General features: G+C 37.5%; 1 protein-coding gene across 2 annotated transcripts in view; it reads left to right on the top strand.

The window, feature by feature from the left end:
- LOC126335293 (ATP-dependent DNA/RNA helicase DHX36-like) overlaps positions 1 to 15,100 on the top strand; it is a 200,124-nt gene that overhangs the window by 86,178 nt on the left and 98,846 nt on the right. For both annotated transcript variants that reach the window (XM_049998385.1, XM_049998386.1), the window contains exons 6-7: positions 4,940 to 5,138; positions 10,048 to 10,222. In XM_049998385.1, coding sequence (XP_049854342.1) covers positions 4,940 to 5,138; positions 10,048 to 10,222 — 374 coding nt within the window. The remainder of the gene's footprint in view (positions 1 to 4,939; positions 5,139 to 10,047; positions 10,223 to 15,100) is intronic.

The raw sequence follows: 15,100 nt of genomic DNA on the forward strand, positions 1-15,100 counted from the left end.
CCAGCAGTTGGAATGGCCACCACAAGAATGAAAAATGGAGAAAAGAATTGTGAAGAATAGGTGAGACGGGGAAAGACGACCGCATGACCGTAGACTGTTGACCCCCCCCCCCCCCCCCCACACACACACACACACACACACTCACTTCAGTGTGAACAGAACTGCCACCTTCTCTTATTACCAGACTGAAATTTTCACATTTCCACCCTTGTTTTTAGACACCCACTTGTTTGTAAAATTTTGATAATACATTGTCTGTAACAGTGCTGTACATACACAGTGACATTTACAAAAGTTGACAGTTACCTACTTCTGAGAACCAGGCATTCTTCATTAAGTAAGAAAAATGGATTTGAGGAAGTTAGATAATTTGAAGGTTACACATCAGTCCACTGTTACCCCATAAGCAGAGGTTAATCGATCTGTATTTTTGTTTAATGGCCTACCAGAGAGACCTTCAGATAGGATTTTATGATCAGTATGTTTATAATATTTTGGCATCAAATTGGGTAAAAGTGAGAATGCAGTATAGTTGGAAAGATCTGTGAAAATATTGTTTCTCTAATTTAAAATTATACTAAGACAAGGATGACTCAACAAATAGGGTAACAAGAATGCTCACGGTCTTACTTTATTCCAGGCAATGTTAGACTGATCTTCTCTTCATTCACTCATTCATTCATTTATTCATTCTCTCTCTCCATCTCCATCTACATCTATACTCTGAAAGCCACCCTGCAGTGCGTGATGGAGGGTACTTTACATACCACTGTCACCCCCTCTCCCCTTCCCCTCCTTTCCTTTTCCAGTTGCGAAATGGTTCATGGGAAGAAAGATTTCCAATAAGCCTTTGTTTGGGCTCGAATATCTCTCATTTTTATCTTCATGATCTTTTTGTGAGATGTATGTTGGAAGATGCAATAATTTTGTTGAATCTTCTAGAGACTTACATTCCTGGAACTTCAACAGTAAACCATACTGTGAGGCAGAACACCTCTACATCTGCATACACACTCCACAAGCCGCCATATGGTGCGTGGTATAGGGTACCCTGTACCTCTACTAGTTATTTAATTTCTTGTTCCACTCATAACTAGAGTGCTGGAAAAATAACTTTCTATATACCTCCATATGAGTCCATATTTCTCGTATCTTATTTTGTCTGTCCTTATGCAAAATGTGTATTGGCAGGAGCAGAATCTTTCTGCAGTCGGCTTCAAATGCTTGTTCTTTAATTTTTCTCAGTAGTTTCTTAAAAAAGTGCAGTACCTTCCCTCCAGAGAACTTGTTCCTGTGGCTATTCTTCAAGATTTTAGTTCACCTACCCACTTGCAAAACATCTAGAAACAAAGAGAAATTAATGGATCACATTCAACATGCTGCCAATCACATCCGGGCAATGCCAGGATTCTTTAAAAGAGTTTGGCAAAATACCGTTCGACGTTACCAAGCTTGTGTCATGTCAGAGGGTCGCCAGTTCGAGCACCTGCTTTAATTAAATAATGCCCTAGCTACAAAAAAGGCCCTTTTTAGGGCCGACACAATTTGTAAAAGACTTTCTGTATACGAATTAACAGCTGTTGACTAGTTTGTTCCCAGTAATTCTTATCATGAAACTACAATGGATGTGTCGGGACCCCAACGGATTCGCTCCCAGAGTTGAAGGCTGGCGCACTACCACCGAACGTGCGGGCCACCTAGGATACATTGTGATCGCCGGCAGGCAAATCATTCGTGGTCATGCGTTGTCCAGAGCATCCGGCAACAGGGCAATCCTGTGGCCAATTGGAGCATGGGCCACCAAGTTTCCGTAGTTTAAAAATTGTGCTTTGTAGACCTACACAACATTAGTAATTTTGCTTCATACTGGCATCAGCTATCCAGGGTTACAATTTGATGACACAATTTTTCTTCACCTTGTATAAAATAATAGTGGTCCTATCACACTTCCCTGGGGCACTCCTGAGGATACCCTTGTGTTTGATAAACGCTCATATTCAACGACAACTATTACTTAAGTCTTAGAGCCACCCGCATATCTGGAGACCTTTTCCATATGCTCGTACATTCTTTAACAGTTTACAGTGGGATGGCACGTCAAATACTTTCCTGAATCTAGAAATATGAAATCTGCCCGTTGCCCTTTATCCATAGTTTGCAGTAAATCATGTGAGAAATCATGCGAGAAAAAGGCAGCTTGAACCATGCACTAGGGATGCTTTATAAAAGTCTGCCAGTAGCTTTTTGTGTCTGTTATATTTGAACTTGAAATATGTTCAAGAATTCTACAGCAAACCAATGTTAAGTACATTGGTCTGTAATTTTGAGGGTCTGTTCTTTTACCTATCTTATATACAGGAGTAATTTACACTTTTTTCCAGTCACTTGGTATTTTGCCTTAGATGAAAGATTCGTGATAAATGCAAACTAAGGGACCAATGTTGCAGAGTATTCTTTGTAAAATCAAACTGGGATTTCATCTGGACCTCGCGACTTAATTGTTTTCAATTCTATCGCTTGTTTCAGTATGGCAGGGATGCCTGTTACTATGTCGTATCCATACAGGTGTCTTTGCAGTGGTCAAACAACAGTATGTTTGTACGATTTTCCTATGTGAATGCTTTCTTAAACATGAAATTTAAAATTTCGGCTTTCCTTTTCCTATCTTTTACTACCACCCACTAGACTCAGCGAGTGGTTGAATAAAAGCCTTAGACCTGCTTAGCAGTTTTAAATAGGACCAAAATTTCCTTGTGTTTTCAGCCATATGTTTTGCTAAGGTATGACGGTGGCAATTGTTGTCTGCTTCGCGCATAGATTTTTGTTAAAGATGTACGAGTCTCTAGTAACTTTTGCCTGTTGTGATATGTGTGTTCTCTTTTGAGCTGAGAGACAACAGCCTTAGCTACCTCAGCATTTTCTGAATTTTGTTGCCAAATCAAGATGGGTCTTTTCCATCCTTATCCACTTACTAGGAGTGTACTCTAGAGCACACTTTACAGTCTGTAGTATTACCATGAAAACCAGTTTGCTTTAATAAACAGTTAGGATTTAAATGGAGGAGAACACGATTTGCATTCAGCTTGCCAACAGAGCAGTGGAGCCTATAAAGGCATTCATGCAAATGGTGGTGGTGGTGGGGGGGGTGGGGGGGCTGAGATCGACCAGTTATCAGATTTGCAGCCACTTATTTGTTCAGCGGCTGCCTGTGTGAGGTCAGCTGATTATTGCCTTGTGGTGGATGCAATTGCAGCCACATAATATTGGCATCCCCAACGTTTTTTAGAATGACCAGCCTCCATCTACTTCATAAGCAGTGACAGTGTCTTGAAATCTGCAGCACAATAGGCACAGGGGTGAATGAGCATAAGTGTGTTACTCACTTAAGAGAGTGTGTTTAAACTTGACAGTCAGGATGATGATTTTTGCTTCCTTATCCTTCCAAAATATCTTCATTAATTAACCCCTGACAGGGTGTGCTGATTTTCATAACATGAGCGGGCGCATGGCGTACTTTGTAAACATGTAAAGAATAGCTGTCTTTATGTTCTGAGGTAAACATGTATGAGCAAAATAAGTTTAATCTTAGTTTAATTAAATAGTGATAAAATTAACTTGAATTATATAAGCTAAACCTGCTTAATTTAACAACAATAAAGTAAACTTCCATGCCACATAGAAGTGTTACCCCACAGTAATGACCCATTCAGAGCATTAAATGATGCAGTTGCATCAGATCCCAGCCAAATGCTTATTTGTTTACTAATTATCTAATAGACAACTGCCTCATTGCGGAATTGTGCTGATAACTTGAAATCTGGAGTATTTTCTTGTGTGGATCATAATTCTCTCTCTCTCTCTCTCTCTCTCTCTCTCTCTCACTCTCACTCACTCACTCACTCTCTCTCTCTCTCTCTCTCTCTCTCTCACACACACACACACACACACACACACACACACACACACACAGCACTTTGTGCATAGGTGTGCCTGCTTCTATTCCTTTGACCAATTATAGTCACTTCTGCATTCAAGCTCGTTCATTTATCCATTCTCGATTAGCTAGTGTACCAAAGGCTAGATTATTTGTTATGATTCCTTCTGTGATGTTTGCATCTTCTCTAGTTTCTTCTTTAATTTTCTTTGAACCAATAATGGTGAGTACTATTGTCCAGCCCAAGTGTATTTTGTTCTCAGCTTTCGTGAGCCTAATAAGGTGTAGAGGTCAGATGTTGTTCCCTTCATTCAAATTTGTGTGTGTGTGTGTGTGTGTGTGTGTGTGTGTGTGTGTGTGTGTGTGTGTGTGTGTGTGTGTGTGGAGCTATACTTCATCTGAAAATTTTCCACTATTCCTTTTAAATTTCTGCAACTCTAGAGTTAACCCCAATAGCTATGATCTCTCATGTAGAAAAGGCTGCTGATAAAACAACTGTCTTGTAATGTAATGTCACAGTTTCATATTCCATAATATGACTTTCTTTTATAGTGGTTCCACATGATTCTTTGTCCCTTTTGAAATTTGATGGCACTTTTGAATTTTACACCTCTTCCCAATCCTGATGGCAGTAAGGTATCTCAAAGGTGTTTTAGTCTTCAGTGGAATTTTTCTGCTGTTTTGATATAATTTTCCTTGTAATAGGTTTCTCATGTGATATTTGAAAGTATAATTATTCTGTGGCATATTTAGTTTTTCTTCTTTCATATAGTAATGACTTCCTTGTGTGACTTTTTACACTTCAATGTTTATCCATGTTTCCATGACATCTGTGATCTTCCTATTGACAGTGTGCACATCTGATGTGTGATAGCAGTTAAAAAAATGTCAGTCCTCATGTTTGCTCATCTTCTGAATCCTCTTCGTATCATCATAAAATTGGTCACTGTTTTCTGTGTGACTATAAATGAACATTTATTTCTAATACTTGTTTAATTCTTTTAGGCTGTGGAAAGACAACACAAGTGGCACAGTTTATTTTGGATGCAGAAATTGCTGCTGAGCGAGGATCTATATGCCGCATAGTCAATACACAACCACGGCGCATTAGTGCCATTTCTGTGGCCCAGAGAGTTGCTGAAGAACGTGATGAACCATGTGGTGGGCAAGACAGCAGTTGTGGATACCAAATACGACTTGAGAAGTTAGTATATTACTGATACTCTTCTTCTGTGGAGGAACATCGTAAAATTGCAGACACATTTGAAAATAGGTCAGTCTGAAAGATATTAGTGTATCATAAACAAAGAGAAAGTTGTAATAGCAAGAGATATGGTGCAAAATATTTTTGTAAAATGAGAAAAAGTAATAATTTTACTGCAGATTGTAAACAATAGAAGACCAAATTTGTAAAAGTAGTTGTAGGGAAGAATACAAAATAAGAACTGATTTTGTTAGGGGGAGAAACATAGAAAAGAAATTAATGTTTTCCATGTGGAACTGGAATGTATAGGGATACGTGGCAGATAAATGTGTGAGATGCCAGTTATCAAATCTAAATCTCCGTGTTGCTTTATTAGTAGTATTCATTGGATCCCAGATTATTGTGAAAGGATAGCCTTCACGGTAAAGTAATATTCCCATTGGTGTTAAGTTCTGAAGCATTTTATGTTTGTTGGAAGAAGATGGTGCACTGAGTAAACCAAAGCCTGAATATACCCATTTGGTTGTGGGATGTAGGCTGTAACAAAACATTATTGTCTACTGCGCACTGTTTGCCACTGATTATTATGTAGTTCTATCATTTCAGTGTTGATATCTACGCAAAGCAATGCATGCAAAAGAGTTGCACTAAAGAGTAAATGTTATAATTTTCAGAAAAGTTTGTGATCTTCTTTCTGTTCAGTGTGTTCATTGACCACCATAAATCTTAGTACCATTACTGGCAAGATGTACAAGTAAAGGAGTAGTTACTGTAGTGTGACTATTTTATAAGGGTGTGTAGACAGAATAGCACACCTTATTTGATGGAGGATAAGTTTTCTCATCCAAAATAGCCCAAATGCTTCCAAGGATAAAATACAAATGAATCCCAAATTGGAGCCAGTGGGACTTTCTGTCATTCCCCAAAAATCAAAAAACATGCTTTAAAGTTTAAGAAGCGTTAAATGTTTTATCAGTATAGGCAGCAGTATCTCAATAATATTTATATTTGATTTTTGTGGATGCCAAGATACATATCTTTTTTTCCATTCTAGCACTGATCACACCCATAATTGACTCTGAACATTTGATGATGCTAGGGGTGCTATTAGCTTGCAGGATACAGTCCCCTGCTGAAAGATTTCTTGCAGCATTGAATGGTTATGGTCATGTAAGAAAAGTTTGATAAACTTTGTCATTTGCATTTCCTTTCAATGTAACAATTAAGTCTTTGCTATTCGGCTGCATTTTGACTGATTTGTAATGGAAGAGAGTAATGGGGAGCAGCTGATGTGATGGGAGAGCAATTCTTCATTAAATCACGTTACATTTTGTTATTGCTCTTATTGCAAACATAAACTTTCATTCTTGTTGCTAATTCATTCTTGCTATACATTCATGCTTTTATTTAGCAAATCAAATCTCTCATTTAAGAAAGCCTGTGATTAAACCTTATTTAAAGAGCTCTACTATTAGCAAAACTTTCTCACCAATCCACAAGCATTCCAGTGCAATGCCTTTTAAAATCAGTGCCTTTTGCCATTATTTCACAATGGTATAGTGACTAAAAAAAATTTTGCTGTGTGTATTTCAAAGTTGTGTTTGTTGTGATTCATCTTGCTCCAGCAGTGCTCCTTTATCATGTGTGTAACTATCTATGCCATGGTTTTGCATATTGTGGTCATTAACTCTATTTTCGGAGTAATGAAACATGAAATATGTAGACTAATCTGGTTTTTCCATGATGCAACTGGGTATTTCTTGCCCTCCATTGTAACTTCTAACAAACATGTTATCTGATAAGGTGATTTAAGTAGCATCCTGCAACAGGTATTTCACTATTTAATGCTTCTTGCATTTGCCTTTGCCTGTTTTCCTCGATGATCCTTTTTGTCACAATATCCTTTTTTTTCCCTTTTTTTCTTTTGGGTAATGTCAGCTTGTGTCACCGTATCTTTTAAAGCTTCAATTGATGGTCCAGAGGGTCCTCAGTCTACATATCCCTCATGTTTCTCTTTCTCATCTTTCCTTTCTTGACGCAACCCACTTACTTTTGCTGCAGAATGAGCTGTGTCTAGAAACATTTCGATTTTGTCTTTGTCCTGTCCTCTCTATAAAACTTTTGCATTCTGATCTCCATTCCAGTGTCATGTTGTTTCTTCCTTTGGGAGCCCCTATCATTTCACTATTTGCTTGAACAGTATGGATGCTCTTGGCCATACCCATTTTGAAATTTGTCTCTTGTATCAAGATGATATCCTTTCTCATATAAAAGTTCTCTCTTCTGTGTGTAGTCAGAACCTCTTCTCTGCTATCCCTCTATGGCCATCTTACCTGTTTGCCTGTCATTCCATCTGTCTGATCCATTTTTAGCTTTTCTGTTACACTGCTTACAAGCCTTTCTTGTACAGCTTGTGGCAACCATGATACAAGTTCTGGTATTAAAATATCTTCTCTTAGAGGCTGATCTATAGATCAGTTCTTGGAATATTCCCTTTTTACAAATTCTTCTAATATTCCATAATTTGTGTGATAATTCAGTCCACTCGGTAACTTCATTTTACCACCTATTTGCAAGCTCCAGCTTACATCTCAGCCATCCACATAATTTGGTACAAAATAATTTTTGTACTCATTCTGGTGGTTTGATATTGCATCTCTGAAAGCTCTACATGAATGCAGACATGTGTACATTACCTTTAGATTCAAACTGCATAACTTTGATTGTGTACTCAAAACATTCTGTAGTGTGGCCAAGACTGATCCCGTCTTTGTGCTGGCTGCAGTATCAATTTTTCCTGAACCAGTTGCAAGAAATACGGTAAATATTTTTCTGTCTCAGTCTTTTATTTCTTTCAGTCCTCCTCCCAAGAAGAAGGAGGGGGGGGGGGGTGCATACACAATTTTTTCTCTCTTGATGCTGGCTTCTACATAATGGTTGTGCACAATTCACTATAGGCATTCCGAGAAACAGATGGGCATCTCAAATAGCTCATTTTCTTAATTCTTAGATGTAGAATAAGTGCAGATAATGAAATAATACATTGTTCTTCAGTGGCATAGCATTGCTCGGTGTCTGTTGGATACAGTAGAATTTCATGTTGTGTGTAAGAACAGCGGTAGGTGGGGTAAAGAAGGACTTAAAGATAAAAGAAACTGAAGGAAAAAATGTGTTAACAAAAAAAGACCTAAAAAAGGCTTTGGGGAAGTGGGAGGGGCAATATACATTATTTGATCAAAATTACCGCGACACCAATTAGAAGACATTAATATGCGGTGTGTCCGTGCTTTGCCTTTATGATGGCGTAAACTCTGCTTTCAGTGAGATGTCTGACTGGAGGAATGGTAGCCCATTCTTCCTCAAGAGCCAAAGCCAGAGAAGATAATGAAGTTGCATGCTGGAGCCTAGAGCAAAGTCAGCATTCAAACTCATCCCAAAGATTTTCAATTGGGTTCAGGTTAGAACTCTGGGCAAGCTAGTCCATTTCAGGCATATTACTGTTCACAAACCATACTTCTTTCTGACTGTGTGAATTTGTCATGCTGATACAGTCAATCATTGGCTCCAAACTGTTCCTCTACAGTACACAGTATGCAGTACTGTAAAATGTGTTCATATCCTTCCACATTATGGTTTTCCATAAGTGCAATAAGGGGACCATGCCCTAACAATGAAAAACACCCCGAAACCATAACCCCACCACCTGCACACTTCACTGAAGACACTACACGTGATGGCAGCTTACATTCTTCAGGCATTTGCCAGACCTAAACCCTTCCGTCAGATTGTGACAGGGTATAGTAAGATTCATCACTCAGCAATGCTCATCATAGTACTGTGGTGGTGTAATGGTCAGCATTTCTGCCTAGTAAGCAAGAAGACCCAGGTTCGCATCCTGGCTGTGTCACAAATTTTAATTCATTTCTTCAGCTTCCATCATCATCATCATCATCATCATCATCATCATCACTATCACTCTACATCACTCGATCACCTTAAGTGTCATTGCGCATTGTCTACAGAAATGTTATGAGTACAAGCTTGACCATTGTACTGTGTTCTTTTTAACTCCCTTTGACTTTAATGTGCCTGCTGGACTACTGGTTGCACTTCTGAACACACGAATGATTCGATCTGTTGATTTCATGTGATTTTTTACAACCACCTTCCACAAAGCTTGAGTTTTGCCTGGTCTTGGTTTAGCTGTGGTTATACTTTCGCATTTCCATTTCAAAATAGTATAAGCAACACTCAATGTGAACAGTTTGAGACGGATTGAAATACTCCTTATGGATTTGTTGCTCAGGTGACATCCACTGACTAATCCACATATGAAGTTATTTAACTTTCTTGACCAACACAGTCCGGTATTTCAACTTCTCTATTGACCTCCCTTTATGCTGGTGATTCCACCTCTCCTGAGATCTAGTTTTCAATTCCACATTACATAATGGTATCTATGTACTTTTGGTCGGATAGTCTAATTGCCAGGACTGGAGGGGATTGTTAGAAGCAGTCTCTGCATGGGAGGGTCAAAGTGAGGCTAGTACTACAATTACTGATGACCCTAGTGACTCATTTTGAGACATGAATTTTAACACCACCATGTAACTTTTAAATATATCATTCTTACTGATTATAAACGAAACAATGGTCAACAGCAATGAAAGAATGTGTTGACATAATTATGAAAATATAATGTGAGTTTCGAGACACTGTAATGTCAAAGAGAGGTTCAGTCTTTTTTTTTTGGGAAAGGCTTCTCAAATGAAGAATTATATCCAGTTTTACTAGTCAGTACATTAGTTGCTGTGGGGGCCGTTTATGTTTATAAATATGTCCAGTGGCCTCGTTTTCAGTTTACTCACATTATGTGCTTCACTAGTCACATACTATGGATGAATTTCAGGGCATTGCCACGACACACTGGCTCAATACTCTACTGTACTACTGGAATCCTGCTACAGTGGATGCAGTCTGATCCTGCACTGCCTGACATCTCACATATAGTTCTTGATGAAATCCACGAGCGAGATATAATTTCTGACTTCGTGATGACCATTTTGAAGGATGTCTTACCTAGGGTGAGTGTGTTTGTGTGTTCCATTTTGCACACTGGAAATTTTTTCATGTAGACCCTCTCTACCTAAACAAATTTCTGCATGGTTTCCAGTATTTTAACTCTTTAGGAGGTTGACTAATGCTACAGTTTTCTTAGCTACTCTTGTTTTTTAAAGTGCAATGTAGTGTGATGAAATAGCTTCCTTAACATTTTTTTTTTTTTTTTTTTTTTTGAGATTTCCAGCAAACCAGCTCAGTGTTCTTCCGCAATAATGAGATTCAACCAAATTTAAGTTTTCTCTAGTTTCCTTTTTCACTTTTGTCATTTGCTAGGATGTCTTCAGAAAACCAGGCCAAAGCCAATTTTCTAATCCACTCTTCTCCATTGGAAAGCCATAGTGATGGTATCAGAAAAATCTGTTCGTACAATCTTCTCCAACTGTGATATTGCTCTATCTCTAATGACGTTGTTGAAGGGAATTTATTAACATTCTTTCTCCATTTTGCATTGTTTGGTTTTAAGAATCATTTTGACACTCTTTACAAACAATAATGAAATGCTATCGTCACTTCCCTTTGCATAATTTTTGGTAGTGTGAAATGAAAGTACATGATATTATGATTTTTGAAGTAGTTTCAAAGGGTAAACTTGGTGGAAAATTTAACACCAGTGACACCTTATTATGAGGGAAAGAAGTGACTAAAATGGTTCCATGAACAACTTTCAAGATTCCTTGAGTAATTGTTCAATGACCATGGATTGTAATTCGGGCTGTTATCATTGTGTTGGCCAGTTTTGCTGTGAAATTTAGGCAATTATCTACACTTAGATAAGTGACTAATCATTTAATCCACAATCTACAGTTCCAGGCTTTCTTCTTGGGTTGGACAGTAACTTCTTTAGATGTTCACAGGGAACTTCTTTCGATGTTCACACGGAACTTCTTTCGTGCCTTACCTGCTACTGCAGTCATTTAGCTCTGAGGGAGGACATTGAAAGCATAGCAACAATTTGTACCATGCTGAAGTGCCTGTGGACCACTCAATGTGTCAAAGATGTGGTGATTGGGTCACTATTGTAATCCCACCAGATGTATTGCTGGATAACTCATTATAATTATGCATACATCTGGTGAGGTCGCTAGGAATTGTAAGGAAGGGTAGGTGAGGAAGAATACGGCTGATGGTGCCAGGTTATGTGGCAAAGCAACCACAGAAAATTTAAGGGCTTCCAAGGACTACCATGCTGTCACTTGTCGATCAACCAATGTTTACACAAATGTCTCCAGTGTACTTGTTGTTCACTATCCTGCACTGCATGGTTTTCTCTTGGAATGTGATGTGAACATTGTTGTAACCGTCAACAACATTTAGAAAGTGCATGGATTTTGCTAGCTGCCTAATGTGGGACTTCACTCACATTTAGTTGATTATTGTGTTTTTAGTGAATGAACTGGCACCACATGGGTGGGCCGAGTGTGTGTTCAGTGCCAGGGTGTTTCCCAGTCAAACCTACAAACACTGTTCTCCAGCATTGACATGTGAATTATCCAACACACATTCAAAGTACTCTGTTGATCATGAGGTATCCACCTCCTAAAGTCTCTTGTTTGTGTATTTTCAGAAGATCTAGGAACTATTACTTTCTGTGATGTAATTGTAAATAAGTAGTGCTTCATAAAATCTGTGTTACTGGAGGAACAGTTACCTTATTGTTTGTATTATTTTCAGTATCATATATATTCAGAATTGCATGTTCAAGAAATTTGCAGTAGTTGTATAAGACAAACTGGTGTAAGATCTTCTTGTACGATTTGAGAAAAGCTATATCTGTGCTTTTTTCTAAAATCTTCCATGTTTGATACTTTGTCATGCAATTGATGAAAAGTTGTAGGGTCTGTTCGCTTTTTAATGAGCGAAAATACTTAATTTGTTCCATTCACACCCTTTTCCTGTTACACTCTCCTTGATAGTGGAGCATTTATCATGTTTTCTCAATTGGAGTAGTAAAGTAGTTTCTTTCGTGCTGGTCATCATTGTGTGTCCTGATGAAGAGTAACCATTACCTGTACTAGTGTGTCTCGAGTACCTGCACCTCGAATCTGGCTGCAAGGTTGGTGATGGGGACAGTTTAATACTAATAATGTAGTTCACACTGACTTTGCAGTTCAGACACTTTACCTGCAGTGATATGTTGAATAAACTACAGTTTATGACCAGATCAAGTCTGATTTATTATAACTGCAGATAAACAGCTTGCCACCCACTGCACTGATGTCAATTGTTAGAGTGCAGTAACCTAACATAGGCATAATTAAGCACAATATTAATATATAGCAAGTAAATCATAAGCATAGTCAGTTATAACATTCTCAGATCACTTTCCTTTAAATCGTAACAGTCATGTCAATATGGAAACAATGTGCACAGCAAGTATAATCTGGAAATAGTACAATTCACAGTTTGACCCTACTGACATAATGAGCATTATTGAAGTTTGACACAATCTGTGATACTAATTGCATATTCACTGTTCAATTAATGGTTTAAAAACAGTCACTGGATTATTGAATAAACTTCTGGAAACAAAATCTGTCTAAATTCTGGTACGTTTTCTGACTTGTAATTTATACTCATCGCCTGTGGTACATTTCCCTTGCTCCTTTCAAACTCACTACAGACTGGCCTAAATGGCTTCCAACAAGTTTCTTATACAGATTGACCATAATTAAAATTAAAGTTAGTTATTGTTGTATGCTGGATTTTCATAAATTACAATAAAATATTGACATTTCTAAAAAACTGAATAGTAGAAGAAGATTTGTTTAGATGAGAAATTTTATATACAATGATAATGTTAGTAATAATTTATACAATGATAAATTTTATTGAATTATGATAGATAGCTTGCCAAAATATAGGATTCTGTTTCAGTAACAGTGTTTTCATTAGAGATGTTAATTACTCTGAAACTGTTTTCAGTAAAGATGTTAATTACTCTGAAATTTAGTGAGTGCAAAGGTTACTAACAGATTTTGTCATTAGCTTTATAACTGCGTTTCTTATTTTGATATCTTTTTGATCTACTTTGTCAGGAAGTCAGTGATCAGGTATATGTTTGCATATGAACAGTGACAATGAAATCTAAAATTGCTGAAGTTGTGTAATTAGCACAGTTTTCAGGTGAAATGGCTGGGTCATGAACTTCAAATGATTATAATAGATAATAAAGTTAAAATGGATAAGCATTGTGTCAATATTATATATATTTATGTACTATGCACATACCTTATAATTGAGCATATCAAAGACATCACAAAATTTGGAAAAAAATTAATACTAATTTTTGGGGGAACAAACTCACAACAGCTGGAAAGGGTCCATCTGCTTCGTTAGACTGGGAATTTTGATTAACAATTGATGTTTGCCATTCATGATCAGCTGGTGAGTTATGTGTTTGCAGTGATTTTGTAATGCAGTGTAGGTCTAGTTGAATCATTATTTAGACACCTCAGTAGGCTGTTGATGGATAGATTCTGATCCATATATCCTTCCTTGATGTGTCTTAGTGAAACACACACACACACACACACTCACTCACACACTCACTTACTCACTGCCGTAAGTCCAATGACACATTCTCTCCAAAGTATCGATATTCTGGCAGAGTTTAACATGATCGGTCTATGTTGAGTGTTTGTAATAAGATTCAATTTTTATATGCTATTGACAAAGGATGTGCCTGACCTTGAACACTCAGGACCACATAAAAATGTGCTAAGGATATAAATTGCTCATCCCAAAAACAGTGGCATGAGCCATTTGCATGTAAAACTTTGCGTGTTACCTTGAGAGAAATGTGAATGGTCACTTATTTGAAATCTAAGAAAGGAACTGCGTTAACACGAAGAAACAAAATACCGATATAACGAGACCAAAAAACAAACACATTTTGATGTTGTGACTTATGTCTATATTCCCTGCTTCTTAAAATAATTACACTACCTGAATAACAAACTTTCTATAATTGCAGTCTTCAGACTGCAGGTATGAGGTTTCAGTGTGAAGAGATCAAAGGATAGTGGAATAGAACAATATGCACTTCTGACTAATGGCACTTTTTCACTTTCAACATCACTTCTACATTCAGGCAGTCCTATATATTGGTGTGGCATTTGGAATTAGACTGTTTGAATGCAGAAGTAATCTGTGGCTTTAGTTAGATGTTCATATCGTTCTGTGACGCTTCACTTTGTCCACTTCATTGAAAACCCACACCTGTTGTTTGAAGACCAAAAAGCTGTGCAACACTATTGGGTCAACAGTAAAAGTTTCTTGTTCATATAGTGTAATTATTTTAAGTAGAGGGAAATGCAGTAATAGGTCACTGCATTAAAATAAATGTTTTTAGCTCTTGTTATATTGATATTTTGTTTCATGTTACCAAAGGTCTCCTTGAATGGGAGGTGATTCAAATGTGTCTCATGGTAAGACATGCAGTTTTGCATATGAATAGTTCATACCACTGTTTGTGGGGTCTATTTTGTAAGCTTTTACTTCCCTTGTGAGATATAGTATTTAACAGTAAGTACCAAATCTTGATTTAACTGCTCTTTCATCTATCGAGATTGATTGTGCAATTTATTTTGTTCCAAGCATGAGATACATCATGCTACTTTTGTCCTTTTCCTGCTGTGCTATTCTAGTTGTAATGTGTGTAACTTCATGTGGTACCATGACAGCCAGTCACAAATTACTGTGTGGAATATATTTGGTTGCATCAAAATGAGGCTGCTGTTTGGCTGTTGAGAGTGTGGGAAAATATGTTGTTTGTGAAAGATGGCGATGTGATGGTGTTTAGTCAGAAGACAGGTTTGATGCAATTGTTCAGGCTTGTCTAT

Source organism: Schistocerca gregaria, chromosome 2 (genome assembly GCF_023897955.1).
Source record: "Schistocerca gregaria isolate iqSchGreg1 chromosome 2, iqSchGreg1.2, whole genome shotgun sequence".
In the NCBI taxonomy this organism is placed as follows: Eukaryota; Metazoa; Arthropoda; class Insecta; order Orthoptera; family Acrididae; genus Schistocerca; species Schistocerca gregaria.